This window comes from Ambystoma mexicanum, chromosome 2q, assembly GCF_040938575.1.
Source record: "Ambystoma mexicanum isolate Mex_15411 chromosome 2q, UKY_AmexF1_1, whole genome shotgun sequence".
Classification (NCBI taxonomy): domain Eukaryota; kingdom Metazoa; phylum Chordata; class Amphibia; order Caudata; family Ambystomatidae; genus Ambystoma; species Ambystoma mexicanum.
Genome location: NC_090924.1, coordinates 925574511 through 925589634, shown reverse-complemented (window position 1 = coordinate 925589634; position 15124 = coordinate 925574511). Strand labels below are relative to the sequence as shown.

General features: G+C 45.4%; 1 protein-coding gene across 1 annotated transcript; it reads left to right on the top strand.

The window, feature by feature from the left end:
• The first annotated feature begins 300 nt into the window (after nucleotides 1–300).
• Nucleotides 301–3100, top strand: HOXA13 (homeobox A13). Its single transcript, XM_069648235.1, has 2 exons — nucleotides 301–1058; nucleotides 1689–3100. The coding sequence occupies exons 1-2, from the start codon at nucleotides 410–412 to the stop codon at nucleotides 1931–1933; spliced, it is 894 nt and encodes a 297-aa protein (XP_069504336.1). The 5' UTR covers nucleotides 301–409; the 3' UTR covers nucleotides 1934–3100.
• Nucleotides 3101–15124: the final 12024 nt, after the last annotated feature.

The window sequence follows — 15124 nt, the reverse complement described above, 5'->3', positions numbered from 1 at the left end:
TGGGCCCCGGGAGCTGGACGTGATGTGAGGCTATCGAGAAAATTCCGGGCAGGCCGGTCGATCCTTTCAGAAGCACCGGCCTGCCTGGCAGTCTTTGGATATTCACACAGGGACTGGGCTGTGACCTTGACCCCCTGAGTGCACCCCTGGCCCCCTCCCCTGCCCCCAAGCGCCGAAAGGACTGAAGTCAGCAGGCCAGCTCTCCCTTTTATTAAATTATTTAATTAGCTGCATTTTATTCCCGTGCTGCCGGAGTGCCTGCTTTGCATGTCACGTGGTGCGGCGGCGGCCAATGGCCGGGGGGGCGGGCTGCCGCGCCAGCCCCGCTAAGGCTCGGCGGAGAGGGAGCTCTGTTTCCAGTCTGTGGGGCTTTTAAAAAAGAGCCACTCGTCCCAATGCTGGCCGGGCTATGACAGCTTCAGTGCTCCTGCGCCCACGCTGGATCGAGCCCGTCATGTTCCTTTACGACAACAGCCTGGATGAGATCAGCAAGAACATGGACGGCTTCCCCGGCAGCAGCTTCGCGGCGGCCAACCAGTGCCGGAACCTGATGGCGCACCCGGCGCCCCTCGGGCCCCCGGGCGCCGCCTACAGCGCGCCCGGCGGCAGCGAGGGCCCCGCCGAGGCCGGCAAGCAGTGCAGCCCCTGCTCGGCGCAGGGCTCGTCCGGGGCCGCGCTGCCCTACGGTTATTTTGGAAGCGGATACTACCCGTGCAGGGTGGGCCACCACGGCGGCATCAAGTCCTGCGCGCAGCCCTCCTCCTTCGCCGACAAGTACATGGACACGTCGGGCTCGGCGGGCGAGGAGTTCACCTCCAGGGCCAAGGAGTTCGCCTTCTACCAGGGCTACGCGGCCGGCCCGTACCAGCCGGTGCCCGGTTACCTGGATATGCCCACCATGGTGCCCACTGTGGGGGGCCCCGGCGAGCCCAGGCACGAGCCCCTGCTGCCCATGGAGCCCTACCAGCCCTGGGCCCTCACCAATGGCTGGAATGGGCAAGTGTACTGTTCCAAGGAGCAAGGGCAGCCCCCGCACCTCTGGAAGTCCTCTCTGCCGGGTAAGGACAGCGCTCTGAGCGTGGATGCTGGCGTGGCTGGGGTGTGGGATTGCGCAGCGCAGACACCGTTACTCGCCTTAGCGCTGCGTGGTGTGGTGTTCGGGTGCACGGGCGGTGATGGGTGCATGCGACTGGGTGTATTCTACATTAGTGCACACACAAGTGCACCGAAAGGTCAACACGCGCGTGCATTCTCCTATAGAAAAGCATGCCGGTCTTTGTAACCAACTGGAACCGTGTGTGGCTTTTCTTGGTGCTGCATGGTTAAAGGCACACGTAAAACGTTGGTGCCATCGTTGCTGGGCATCGTCGCTGACACGTGTACATGCACCGTAGTGAGCGTGGCTGTGGGCGAGATTCTGAAGTCGAGCCCCTCGCAGTCGTCGCCGTAATTTCCAAATGGTGACCCGTGCGTGAGGCGGGTAATTAGTGGCTATCTTGATTGTGTGCGCGGGTGGAGTGAGTGGCTTCGATTCGCACAGCAGCCTGAGTAATCATCGCAGGGGGCTTTTGCGGGTTTTCCCGGTGGTTAGTGATGGGAGGTGGAAGGGGGGGGGGTTCAGTGGGGAGCGCTGCTCAGGGCCTGCCCGCTTGTTTCTGATGCCAGTGTGAACCCTTCTTGTCTTTCAGACGTGGTTTCGCATCCCTCGGATGCGAACTCGTACCGGCGAGGCCGGAAGAAGCGCGTGCCGTACACCAAGGTCCAGCTGAAGGAACTGGAGCGCGAGTACGCCACGAATAAGTTCATTACCAAGGACAAACGGAGGCGGATATCGGCCACCACCAACCTCTCCGAGCGCCAGGTCACCATTTGGTTCCAAAACAGGAGGGTCAAAGAGAAGAAGGTCATCAACAAACTCAAGACCACCAGCTAATGGACTCCCCGCCTCCTTTTTTTTGGTGTCAACAAAAACCTAAGCCGAAGCTAAAAGAAAACTGACAGTTACAAGGAAATGAAGCTGTTCATTGGTCACCAGAATTCGCGAACTTTTATGGAATTTGTGACATGTTGTTTGAAAACTGGTTCATGAAGACAATTGCCTGGCAATGTGTGCCTCTTTGGAACTGTAAACTGAGCAACGGACACGCATTTCAGCGCTACGTACGCGTTCTCACGCCAGCGGACAGTGGGGGCGTTTTTAATGGGGAAGACGGTGAAAACAGACACCCCGTTGTACAAGGTGTGTGCTTGCCCAAACTTACACCCAGACTGCATGTGGAATGCCTGCTCAGGTAATTTATAGCGAATCGTGTATCATGACGGTATGTTTACCCAGCGCATTTTTATATTAAGCGGATATTGAAAACTTCATTTGAAAGCAAGTATTTAGAAACACGTAGAGCTTGTGGTGTGTGCGAATGACTCTGGGAGCTGGCAGGGATTTGGAACTCCGCACGCCCTCACACAGGCACCCCCGCCCCCTCTGCCCCAACACCTTGTTTTATAATAGCGGGGATTTCGGCATTATTATTATACTTCCACAAGAAAACCTACAAAAAGAACTGCATTTCATAAATATATAATTAAACCAGAGTTTTTAGGCATTGTTCATAACCTACAACCTGCTAGGTCCTTTCCGTTAAAAAAAAACAAGTTCCACCTTAATGCAAATGTAGGTACAAAATTGTCTAGATAAGTTGTTGTAGAATTGGTAGTTTCCGGGAAAAAAAATTCAGTTTAATGAGTGACAGAGACTAACGCATTTATTTTTGAAATATTTTGATTTTTTTAAAAATAATTATAAGTAATTATTTTCTTGATTACTGTGTATATTAAGGGCACACTAAAAAGGTTAAAGGGTCGCATAACTTTCTATTACAAAAAAAAGAAGCAGTTATTGAAACGTCACGTGACTTTCTGTCTTTATTCACCATAAAATACCGCCGTGTAAATAAATAAAAATATTGCGCACTGTGAAAATGTATGTGTGCATTTGTTTTATATTTCTACAGAAAACAGAAGGAAAAAAAACAAAGCATCGTGTAGATAGAGTAATGCAAATGTCGCTGTTAATAAAATAGTACATTGTCGTAAACCCTGATTACAAGGTGTGTGTGTCTCTCAGTGTATGAATGGAGCGGAGTGCGGGCTATGCACTACCCCTGGCCATAGATGGGGGCCTAATCGTGAAGTTATTCAACAGAGTTGGGAATTATACATGTTTTTGAACACCGTGCATGTTTCATGAAGATTCAAGTGGCGGGTAGTCCCAGAGATAAACGGGTAAGGGGGCGTGCAGGTCTCTTCAAGGAATACTGCTTCCAATCCAATACTCTGCGCATTTGAGGTGCTTAGTAGGCGCGGGTAGTGTTTTTCCTATTAGTTGAAATGAAGGGGGGCAGGAAAGCCTTAAACCTTGACCTTGACGAAAAGCCCCAATTCCTGACCTTGGCTTCTGTCAGTTTAAGAGACAAATTCGAACACTTGTAGATCAAGAGCGCCACCTGGCGTTGGCAAAGTAGACTTGCAGTTAAACCAATTTTAAGGCCGTTTCCACACCTCGCCTGACTTGTATTGCGTTGTAGGGGGTGTTTACGTGTCGGGATAAAAGAGAACGGGCAAGAAACGGTAGGACACGTCTTCAACAAATAACAATATTTTAGGTTTAAATAAAAACAAAATGATCTGCACAGCAAAAACGTGTGCGAAAACAAAAACCTTCCCCTTTGAAAGCCGTGACTCATTTCTGGGATTACATCTAAGAATCTGTGTGGCTATTTGTCGCCCGTGGTGGTCTCTACCCCTAGTTAGAATTATCGCGGAAACGTCACGGTCGTTACAGTGTCGTATTGGGCCATGTACACTACAGACGTCTAGGATTACGTTTTAGGAAAGCGCCGGGGCCCACATCCTGAAAGGTCGCGTTACCGCGATTCGAGGTCTGACTGCTGCAGCCGCTTGACATGTGTCTGGCCGATTTAGAGCGATAAATGAGATTTGTGCCGTGAGCTACACTCACAGAAATCGAGAAAAACAAGCGAAAGGTCTATTCTGGCGTCTTACTTTAAAAGGCGGGCCTGGCCAGAGCAGGGAACGCACGCACGTTCCTACAGATACGCGCAATAAAGTAAACAAAGCGAGTCTCGCGTAGAACTCCACAACAACACAACACGGGAAGGATTTGCTACAGGAGTAAAATCGAGGAAGTTCGTTGTTTATCAAAGGTTTCCTTTCATTTGTTTTATATACGCAAGGTGCGGATTTTCTCCCAAAAAATGTTCTGTCCAAACCAGGAACACAACATAGATACGACATACAGGACCTGATTCACAAAGCGTTTTAATTGGGAACACCCCACTGAAAAACGCGTTGTCAATCAGGCCCTCATTGTATCCAGGCCAAGGCTTTAACATCATGAAAATGTGTTGTACTGTTTTGTCATACGTCCTAGTCACACAATGAGACGCCCAAGGCATGAAAGGAACACAGAACGGGCTGAAACTGTGGCTGCATGGGAGGGGGTGGGGGCCGGGAGGGGGGGTCACAGGATATCAGCCAGAATTCTTAAAACAGTAAAGGCACCTGAACAACTTATACTGCTTCACATAACTCCAGAGCTAGAAACACAAGTCATTTCTATCTATCACTCTATCTATCTATCTGTCAGTCTGTCTGCCTGCCGTTCTATCTATATGTCTATCTGTCTCTATCTTTCATCCTATATATCTACCATTCTATATATCATTCCATATACCATTCTATATATCTATCATAGCTATCTTTCTATGTATCCCTAATTCTAGCTCTCATTCTATCAACCTATCTATCTTGCATTGTATACATCTATCTATCTATCTATCTATCTATCTATCTATCTATCTATCTATCTATCATTATATCTGTCATTCTGTGTATCATTATATATGTCCATCTATCATGCTCTCTATAATTCTATCTATGTGTCATTCTATCTATTGTTCTATCAATTCCGTCTATGTAGGAATAATTCCATTGTTCTATCTATTTATGTACCGCTGTACCTATCTGTCATTCCAACAATCTATTGTAGTGGCATTCTCTCTTAGTCAATTCCATCTACCTATTTATCCATGTATCTATCTTTCTATCTCTCCATCCTTCTATCTGTTGTATAATTCTATCTTCATTCTATCGTTCTGTCCATGTAGCGTTCGATCTATCGTCCTTTTGGGCTATCTACGTATACTTTTATCTATCATTCTACCTCTATGTACTGCTCATCTATATATCGTTCCATCTATCTATTGTACTGTCATTCTCTCTATGTATCACTCCATCTTTCTGTGTATCCATATATATATATATATCTTTCTATCTAACCATCCTTCTATTGGTTGTATAATTTTAGCTATCATTCTATCGCGCTGTCTGTGTAGAGTTTTATCTAGCTATCTATCTATCTATCGTTCTTTTGGGCTATCTATATTTATGTCTATCATTCTATCTCTATCTATCATTTAATCATTCTATCATTCTATCTATGTATCTATCTACCATATCTATCATTCTATCCATCTCTTTATACCTCATTGTATCTCTCATACTATCAATCTATCTATTTTTCTAGCTATCCATCTATCATGCTAGTGGTTCTATCTATCTATCTATCTATCTATCTATCTATCTATCTATCTATCTATCTATCTATCTATCATTATATCTGTCATTCTATCTACCATTCTATCTATCCATCTTTCATACTAACTATAATGCTATCTATGTATAATTCTATCTATTGTTCTGTCCATCATCCCATCCATGTAGGAATAATTCCATTGTTCTATCTATTTATGTACCCCTTTACCTACTTATCGTTCCATCAATCTATTGTTGGTCCATGTATCCATCATTCTATCTGTTGTATAATTCTATCATTATATCTCTCTGTCCATGTAGCGTTCGATCTATCGTTCTTTTCGGCTATTATGTATAATATTATCTATCATTCTACTCTTTGTATCGTTCAAACATTCTATCATTCTGTCTATTTATGTACCGCTCTATCTATCGTTCCATCTATCTATTGTGCTGTCATTCTCTCTATGTATCACTCCATCTATCTGTGTATCCATATATCTATCTTTCTATTTACCCATCCCTCTATTGGTTGTATAATTCTAGATTATCATTCTATCTCTCTGTTTATGTAGCGTTCTATCTAGCTATCTATCGTTCGTTTGGGGGGCGGGGCTATATATGTATAATTGTATCTATCATTCTATCTTAATGTATAATTCAATCATTCTGTCATCCTATCTATGCATCGTTGTATCTCCATAGGATTTAAATGGATAATTCTCTCCATCTCGCTGTTAAATCTGTTCATGTAGTGTTCTATCTATCTATCTATCCATCTATCCATCTACCCATCTATCTATCTATCTATCTATCTATCTATCTATCTATCTATCTATCTATCTATCTATCTATCCATCTATCTATCTATCTATCTATCTATCTATCTATCTCTATCAATTTATCTATCTATCTATCTATCTATCTCTATCAATTTATCTATCTATCTATCTATCTATCTATCTCTATCAATTTATCTATCTATCTATCTATCTATCTATCTCTATCAATTTATCTATCTATCAATTTATCTATCTATCTATCTATCTATCTCTATCAATTTATCTATCTATCTATCTATCTATCTCTATCTATCTATCTATCTATCTATCTCTATCTATCCATCTATCTATCTATCTATATCTATCAATTTATCTATCTATCTATCTATCTCTATCAATTTATCTATCTATCTATCTATCTATCTCTATCTATCTATCTATCTATCTATCTATCTATCTATCTATCTCTATCAATTTATCTATCTATCTATCTATCTCTATCAATTTATCTATCTATCAATTTATCTATCTATCTATCTATCTATCTATCTATCTATCTCTATCAATTTATCTATCTATCTATCTATCTCTATCTATCTATCTATCTATCTATCTATCTATCTATCTATCTATCTCTATCAATTTATCTATCTATCTATCTATCTATCTATCTATCTATCTATCTATCTATCTCTATCAATTTATCTATCTATCTATCTATCTATCTATCTATCTCTCTCTATCAATTTATCTATCTATCTATCTATCTATCTATCTATCTATCTATCTATCTATCTCTATCAATTTATCTATCTATCTATCTATCTATCTATCTATCTATCTATCTATCTATCTAACTATCTCTATCAATGTATCTATCTATCAATTTATCTATCTATCTATCTCTATCAATTTATCTATCTATCTATCTATCTATCTATCTATCTATATCTATCTATCCATCTATCTCTATCAATCTATCCATCTATCTATCTATCTCTATCAATCTATCTATCTCTATCAATTTATCTATCTATCTATTTATCTATCTATTTATCTATCTATTTATCTATCTATCTATCTATCTATCTATCTATCTATCTATCTATCTTTCATTGCATCTAGCATTCTATCTGTCTGTGGCAGAATGTATGATTCTATCCATTGTTCTATTATTCTATCGTTCTGTCTATCCATGCCTGCGTTGTTCTATCTGTCTCCTCACTGCCTCACTGTGCCCCCCCCCCCTCCTCCCATGACGTGTAAAGCTGTCCATGGCTTCCCAAAGCTCCGTCCGCGCTCATTAAATAGTTTGAAAATAATAATCTGTTTTTTAAGCTGTCTGGCGCAGCCACTTCCTTTCTGTCTGTGTCTAAGGGCCCGATTCATTGATTTTTTGCATAGTTTAAAGTGACTTTGCACAGCTGAAAAGTGACTTTCCCTGATTCATGGAACTGTGCAAAGTGTATTTTTACAGTGCAAAGTCAGTACAAAGTCATTTTTGCTTTACAGAATGACTTTGCACTGCAAAAATACACTTTGCACAGTCCCATGAACCAGGGGCAGGGCAAAGTCACTTTTTAGCAGTTCAAAGTCACTTTGAACCGTGCAAAAAAATACATGAATCGGGCCCTTTGTCTCTCAGGTTCTCGAAGGCCAGTGGCTTCTGCCTCCTCCTTCACTAAGGTCCCCTGTTCACCTGGTGGCACACGTACATGTGGAGGAGTAAGACCGTGTGCACGCCGTCCACATTTACACGTGCTGGCAATCAAAGCCCTTCTTCCATAGGCGTTGCACATCACACCGTGGGAGGCGTTGAACGTTAGCAGACAGCGCGCACCTCACGCACGCGGGCTTCGCCGCGCGCCGCAGGTCACGAGTCGGCATCCTCATTGGTCACGCCGAGCAGCTTTCGAGGCGCATCGGCCGAGGACGACACCATCAGCCGGTCACCCCCACGGGCACCTGCGTCCCCTTCGTTAATTCCGAGGCCTGCTTCACTCTCGGTAGCCTTGCCTTGGCGACACAGCAATGTACAAGTCGTGTGTCTCACTCAGGAAAGCGTTTGTGTAGGAGAGACAGACCTCTGGGCTTCATTTCGGTAACACAAGCAGGAAAGATCGGACACCGAGGAAGGAGGCCTGCCACTTAGTTCCATGGAACACAATCGCAGCTATGTTTCATGGTGCGAAACCTAGGCGCGGGTTTGCGGGCCTGAGAATCACAAGCCTGCCTTCAAGTCCCCTGGGCGCAATCTACACTGTGTGCTCTGCATACAAATGTGCAAAGCGTATGGGATTCTAAATAGAAATGTCCTCAAGTAACAAACAAATAAACGGTGTCAGAACAAACTCGAAAGTTGGATGATAATGTGTGAACTGTCACCTTTGCACTGAGTAAGCGCCATTGTGCATAAACTGTTTTTTCGTTTGTTTTAGACAGAGGCCTGAAACCAGCATGTGATCCCTGGGAGGCTGGTGTGGGGGGTTGGGGGGGGGGGGTGGCTCTTAATTAGGCAAAGACGGGGCTGGAGATCAGCAGGTTGCGCACCCCTGTACTGTATAGCATTCATTGGAAAGAGTTAATGCAAAGAGCCCATTATTCAGTTTAAATATAGGTACATTTGTACAAATGGGCCTTCTTGTGTGTGGGTACGTGCGCGACCGTGTGTGTGTATTTTTATGTTTGTGGTGTTACCGAACAATACGACAATACGAACTAAGGGGCTGATTCATGGAATATTTGCCCGGTTCAAAGTGACTTTGCACTGCTGAAAAGTGACTTTGCACTGCCGACACAAACCCTGATTCATGGAGCCGTGCAAAGTGTATTTTTGCAGTGCAAAGTCCGGGCAAAGGAGGCGCATAGTCATTTTTGCAGTACAAAATGACTTTGCCAGGACTTTGGATGGGAAAAATACACTTTTCCCGGTTCCATGAATCAGGGTTTGTGTTGGCAATGAAAAGTCACTCTTCAGCAGTGCAAAGTCACTTTGATCCGGGCAAATATTCCATGAATCGGGCCCTTGGAGCATAGGCCGAGCTCTCCGGTAAACAGAACCTGGCCATGTATATACGAAAATGGTCCTATTGTGTTCCGAGGGCGGGGGAGAGGAGAAAGAGGGCCTGACTTACAAAAGTGTTCTACAAAGGGTCCACTCACACTGAAAAACACTTCGGAAATCAGGCCCAGAAAGAGATAAGGAGAGAGAGGGATGGTGTAGGGAGGGAGGGCGTGTGATGGATAACTGGGCAGAGGTCAACACAGGGGCTATCTGGGCAGCAAGCGCACATGATGGGTAAACGCCCTGTGGTTCTGTGAGCCCACGAAGAGTTCTGGGGACGCACTTACAAAGCATCTTTCAATGGGACCGCGTCATTATAAAACACTTTCTAAATCAGGCCCAGAGAGAGAGAGATGGTGTAGGGAGGGCGTGTGATGGATAACTGGGCAGGGGTCAAAGGCCGGGGCTATCCGGTCAGCAAGCGTACATGATGGGTAAACTGTGCTGTGGTGCTGTGAGCCAAAGAGTTCTGGTGCATGATTTACAAAGCATTTTTCAATGGGATTGCATCATTATATAGTGCTTTTGTAAATCAGGCCCAGAGAGAGAGAGAGAGAAAGAGATGGTGTGGGTGTGTGTGGGGGGGAGGGAGGGGTGGGCATGTGATGGATAACTGGGCATGGGTTAAACACCGTGACTATCTGGTCAGCAAGGGCACATGATGGGTAAACTGTACTGTGGTTGTCAATCGAAGAGTTCCGGGGCCTGATTTACAAAGCATTTTTCAATGGGATTGCATCATAATATAGCGCTTTTGTTAATCATGCCGCGCGCGGGGATGAATGGTTTGTAAATATCACAAGGACCCCACTATGATATTATTGGATCATAATACAGCCTTAACTTCGTATTCGTATTTTTATTTATTTTATTTTGCATCTGTAGAAGCGTGCAGAGCCCGTAGGCCTCTAGGCGCTGGTTACAGCAGTGGCTAGACAGTTAAGTACAATGGGACTAAACAGTAAAACGCATAAGTACAGCGCGGTGAGTTGAACAGGTAGGTTTTAAGCTTTCTCGCAAACAAGTAGAAGGAGGGCTCACCGCGCAAGGGGAGGGGTAGGCTGTTCCAGAGGGTGGCGGCACAGACGCGGCCCCGAACCTACTGCTCTTGAATCTAGGCATGCTGAGGCATTGGGTTCGGAAGGAAGGGGAAGGGATCTGGCCGTGGCGTGCCTGGTGAACCTCTGGGTAAGGTAAGATGGCGCGTTGCTGGATAGACAGCGGTGGGTGGTGGAAAGAATTTGGAATGTCATTCATCCTCTAACAGGGAGGCGATGGGCGGCCCTTCTAGCTTGCGAGATATGATGGTTCAGGGCGGCACGTAGGGCATTGTTCTGTGTCACTTGTAGCTTTTTCAAGTCTTAAATGCATGTATCTTTCCGTGGCACATGCAACATGTGTAGGACTCCCACTGGTTAAGGAATGTATGTTACGGGACTATTTTCATTTTCATGAATTATAAAAACTAGTACACGCGCTGGAAGTGCCCCCTCTCTTTCCACAACAGCCTATGCTCGCGTGGGTGTAGACATGTGTGTGCGCGTCTGTGCACGCGCGTGAGCGTCTGCTTGCGGTCACAACTGTGTATATCTGTATTTGCAATACAGATGTATAGATGCGTAGAGGAGAGAGAGGGAGTGCAGTACTAATAACTGTGTACTCTGGTTCTATGATGCCGTCATGAGGTCATGTGGTAAAACACTATGAAGAGTAGTTTGTCATTGCATGCCCGGAGGCCTACTTACCCCTGTGTATTTAGTAAATCACGGCTTAAAAACATCTATTTATGTATTTATTTATTTATTTATTTATTTAATTAATTGTTTATGATTTACGTCAAACCTTTGCAATATGACAGAAAACACATTTCTTTATCAAAACCAACATCTTCATACTTGAACCTCTAAAAGTGGGGAAAAATGTTATAATAATATATACGTATCAAAAGACATTTATTTAAAACTTTCCCCCTAAAACGATCTTTAAATACCAGAAAATGCAGTTACAACACAATTTAAAAAGGAGTAAAAGGATTACAGAAAGGGAAGAAAAGGCATCGTTTTGCAGTAAATAACAAGCTTTTGAAAATGTCAGGACGGCCAGAGACATTGCAGTTGAATGGCCGCCCATCCCATTTGCCCACAATACTTCAGAATCTACATCTGCCGGGCTCCAATCCAAAGGAGCCTGGCAACGTTTAAAACTGGCAGATGGCGCAAAGCGGGACACGTTGGCAATGGGTGAGACCCATGTCCTCTGCTAGTATTCCATGACAGTGAGCGAAGTCACGTGACGAGGAACACCACTCGGACTACCTATGATTTCGTTTGTCTGTGGAACATTAAAGCGGGACCTCAGTAGACACATCTAGGATGCCCAATGGCCGTGCTCCTTAATTCCGGGGAATAATAATAGCATTGTGTTTTATAGTGCAAAAGGAAGGAAGACTGAAAGAACATGTCATGATGTTTTGTTGGTGTTTTTTTTATTAAAAAAGAAAAAAAATAAAGAGGCGGAAGTTGAAAAATGTCGCCTCCTGTTGTGCAGAATAGCTGTTTTCGTCAGCTGGGGAGGAGCTGAAGACGTCGACGTCATGTAGTTCCCCGGGGAACAGTGTCACGCGGACACTGGGAACTCTGAAGCGGGTGTGCTTGCGGGTTCGATACCTTTGGAAAGGAGTAGATAGGTGGGCTCACAGCTGCTCCTGGCAACCCCGGATTGCGCTCGATGTGCATCGAGGCCTCTAGCTCACCCTTACACAACAGTGGCGTCAACCCCACAATGCACGCACATGATGTAACTACCGTGTGTTTTGGAGGATCATTCGTGGCTGTGACGTTGTACCCTTGGATTGTGGGGTATGAAAGGTGCTGTTGCTTCGGGGGCGCCTTCGTGTAGGTCCAGGATAAGGAGAATGCAAAGTGTTGCCATCAGCAGAGCAGATAACCGGGCAAGCTAGAGGAAGGAGCTCGAGGACTCCAGGGGTCACCAATTGCTTGACATGGTTTGATGTTCATTTACCAGACTTTATTTGGGGGGTCGGGGGCAAAAGCTGCCCGTTCCTTTTTCCTCATCCATCGTTGGGAGATCAGCTCAGTGGAGTAAATAAAGGTACATGCACATTGTCTATCACATCTGCACATGCATGCACAAGACACACACACATGCATCCTTATGCACAGACACCAGAAACGCGCAAGCACGCATGTAGAAGCAGCCTACATACAGGCTTACACTCATGCATACATTTGCACACACAGGGCCTGATTTACAAAGCCTTTTAAAATAATTTTGATACGTATTATTATTATGATAGTTATTGAGCGCGGACCTAGCTCCGAGAAGCAATGGGGCGCTTTACATGTATTGAACAGTATAGGTGCATAACGGAGCGCCTTTCAAAGGTAACAACAGAACAGATGGGGGGCTGGATACAGAGGGGCACAAGCATCATCCAATCACTTCGGTGCAACATACAAGTCTCCAACACGAACAGAGGCTCACAGACATAGGCGCCCTTGCCATAAACCCCCCCCCCCCCCTCGCCCACTCCACCCTCGGGCCCGCGTATTGAGCGAAGTGGCCGTGCAAACGGTCCCAGTGAGCCAACTGGCAACGCACGGCTCTTGCTGGGCTGGAGAATTCAGAAAGAAGGCTTTTGAGAGGGGAGGGGTAGGAAAAGATGGCGGTGTCGCCCCGTTAAGCGTATATTTCAGACTGGAAGGCGAGTGCGTGTCTGCACAGTGTGTGCGTGTGTGTGTGTGTGGGTGGGTGTGCTTGCTGGGTGCAGCCGGCGTGTACCAGTGGTGGGGGGGTTCAGGAGATGCCTCTGCGTCGGATGCCCCTCGCTTGACTATGAGGGGGTGGGGTTCGGCTGCTACTCGTTTCCCGTCACCCCTGCCTGGCTGGGCGACACTCTAGGCCAGCCCGTATCAAGCATGCGTGCAGCCAGGAATTATCATTCAGACTTTGATTCGGAAGATAATGTTCCAGACCTCGTGGGCCTGATTTACAGAAGCCTTTTGTAATGGCCCAATCCCACTGGGAAGCGCTCTGCGAGCCAAGCCACATGTATGCAAACTGTGCTGGAGCTCTAGAAGAAAAACACGGTTATTGGGTTCTGAAAAAATGAGCACTGGAGGTGTGCGTGCGGGCGTGCACTGCGCCTGAAAAGAAAGGATGAAACACATTCAACTACGTGTATGTGTGTGTGTGTGTGTGCGCGCGCGCGCACGCAAAGCCGGGCCCCCGTACATGCAGTGCCCTGTCCTTAGCAATCTAAATCGCAAAATATAGCGACGCTATTCTTTATATGTTATATGTAGAACTAGAAATAGGCGCACTGCCGCTTACAAGGGGGGCGGGGCAGCTCCAAAACATGGGCAAGTCATGTTCGTGAATATAGGAGAATGATTTCCGCTAGATTGCATAACCGTACATGTGCAAATGTAAACTCACCTGTTCATGCCCCTTGCGCCTGCATGGACCAATGCACAATGCACGTGGCGCTGCACAGTTAGAAAATGCACGCAGCTATGGTGTGCACAGATCGTACATCAAGCGTTCACGCCACAAACTCGCGCGTACGTAAAAGGGAAGGGATATTGGCTGCTGACCTGCACGCACAGACACACGCGTTCTACCACACCCGTGCACTCGCACACAGATGCATGCACGCGCGGGCCGTACGCCGGGGGAGGGGGTTCACAGCCCCAGGGGCCGCTGTGCCGGTCTCGGTGCCCGAACTTTAGGCCGGGCAGGCTCGCCCGCTCATAGATAGGAAGGCAGGACTCGCGCGCAGCACCTTTCATAAGAGGGACCCCCTGCGTGCTCCCCATTCCGGCTGCGTGCCACATGCACACAACTGCTCGGGGACTCCACACATTCCAGATTATATGTCTGCGAGAGCATGTGCTACTTACTTTATGTGTTTGTGTGTCTATATAGAGAGCACACATGAACTATTCACTATATGTGTTTGTGTGTGTGTGTGTATACATATATAGAGAGAAAACATGTACTATGTATGTGTGTGTGTGTGTCTGTGTGCGTATATATATATATATATAGAGCGAGAGAGCATGTACTATGTATGATATGTGTGTGTGTGTGTATGTGTGTATACATATATAGAGACAGCACGTACCATGTATTATGTGCGTGTGTATACATATATAAAGAGAGAGCATGTACTATGTATTGTGTGTGTATACATACATATATAGAGAACGTATGTACTATTTACTATGCGTGTCTGTGTCTGTGAGTTATACATGTATAGAGAGAGGATATGCTATTTATTATGTGTGTATATATATATATATAGAGTGAGAGAGAGAGACAGAGAGAGAGAACTGTGCAGTATATGTGTTTTTGTGCGTATATGCACATATATTTATAGAGAGAAAGACAAATGATGTATTTATTATGTGTGTGGTTGTGTGTGGTTGTACACATATATAGAGAGAGACAGAAAGAGAAAGTATGTACTATTTATTGTGTGTGTGTGAGATAGTGTGTATGTTATGTGTGAGTATGTGTGTATGGTTTAGCGACATGACTTCGCCATATTTCCCGAAACTGCATTTGAGGGCGTATTAGTGGACACGGTATTTACGCTTCACTGTTACGCAGAGCGTATGAAGCGGCCACGCGGCCGTTTTAT

What these genes read in the sequence shown, in the direction of transcription:
- HOXA13 (XM_069648235.1), top strand. Translation starts at nt 410, where the DNA reads ATGACAGCTTCAGTGCTCCTGCGCCCACGCTGGATCGAGCCCGTCATG. An exon ending in CTGGAAGTCCTCTCTGCCGG is followed by an intron (nt 1,059 to 1,688) that starts GTAAGGACAGCG and finishes CTTGTCTTTCAG; the next exon opens with ACGTGGTTTCGCATCCCTCG.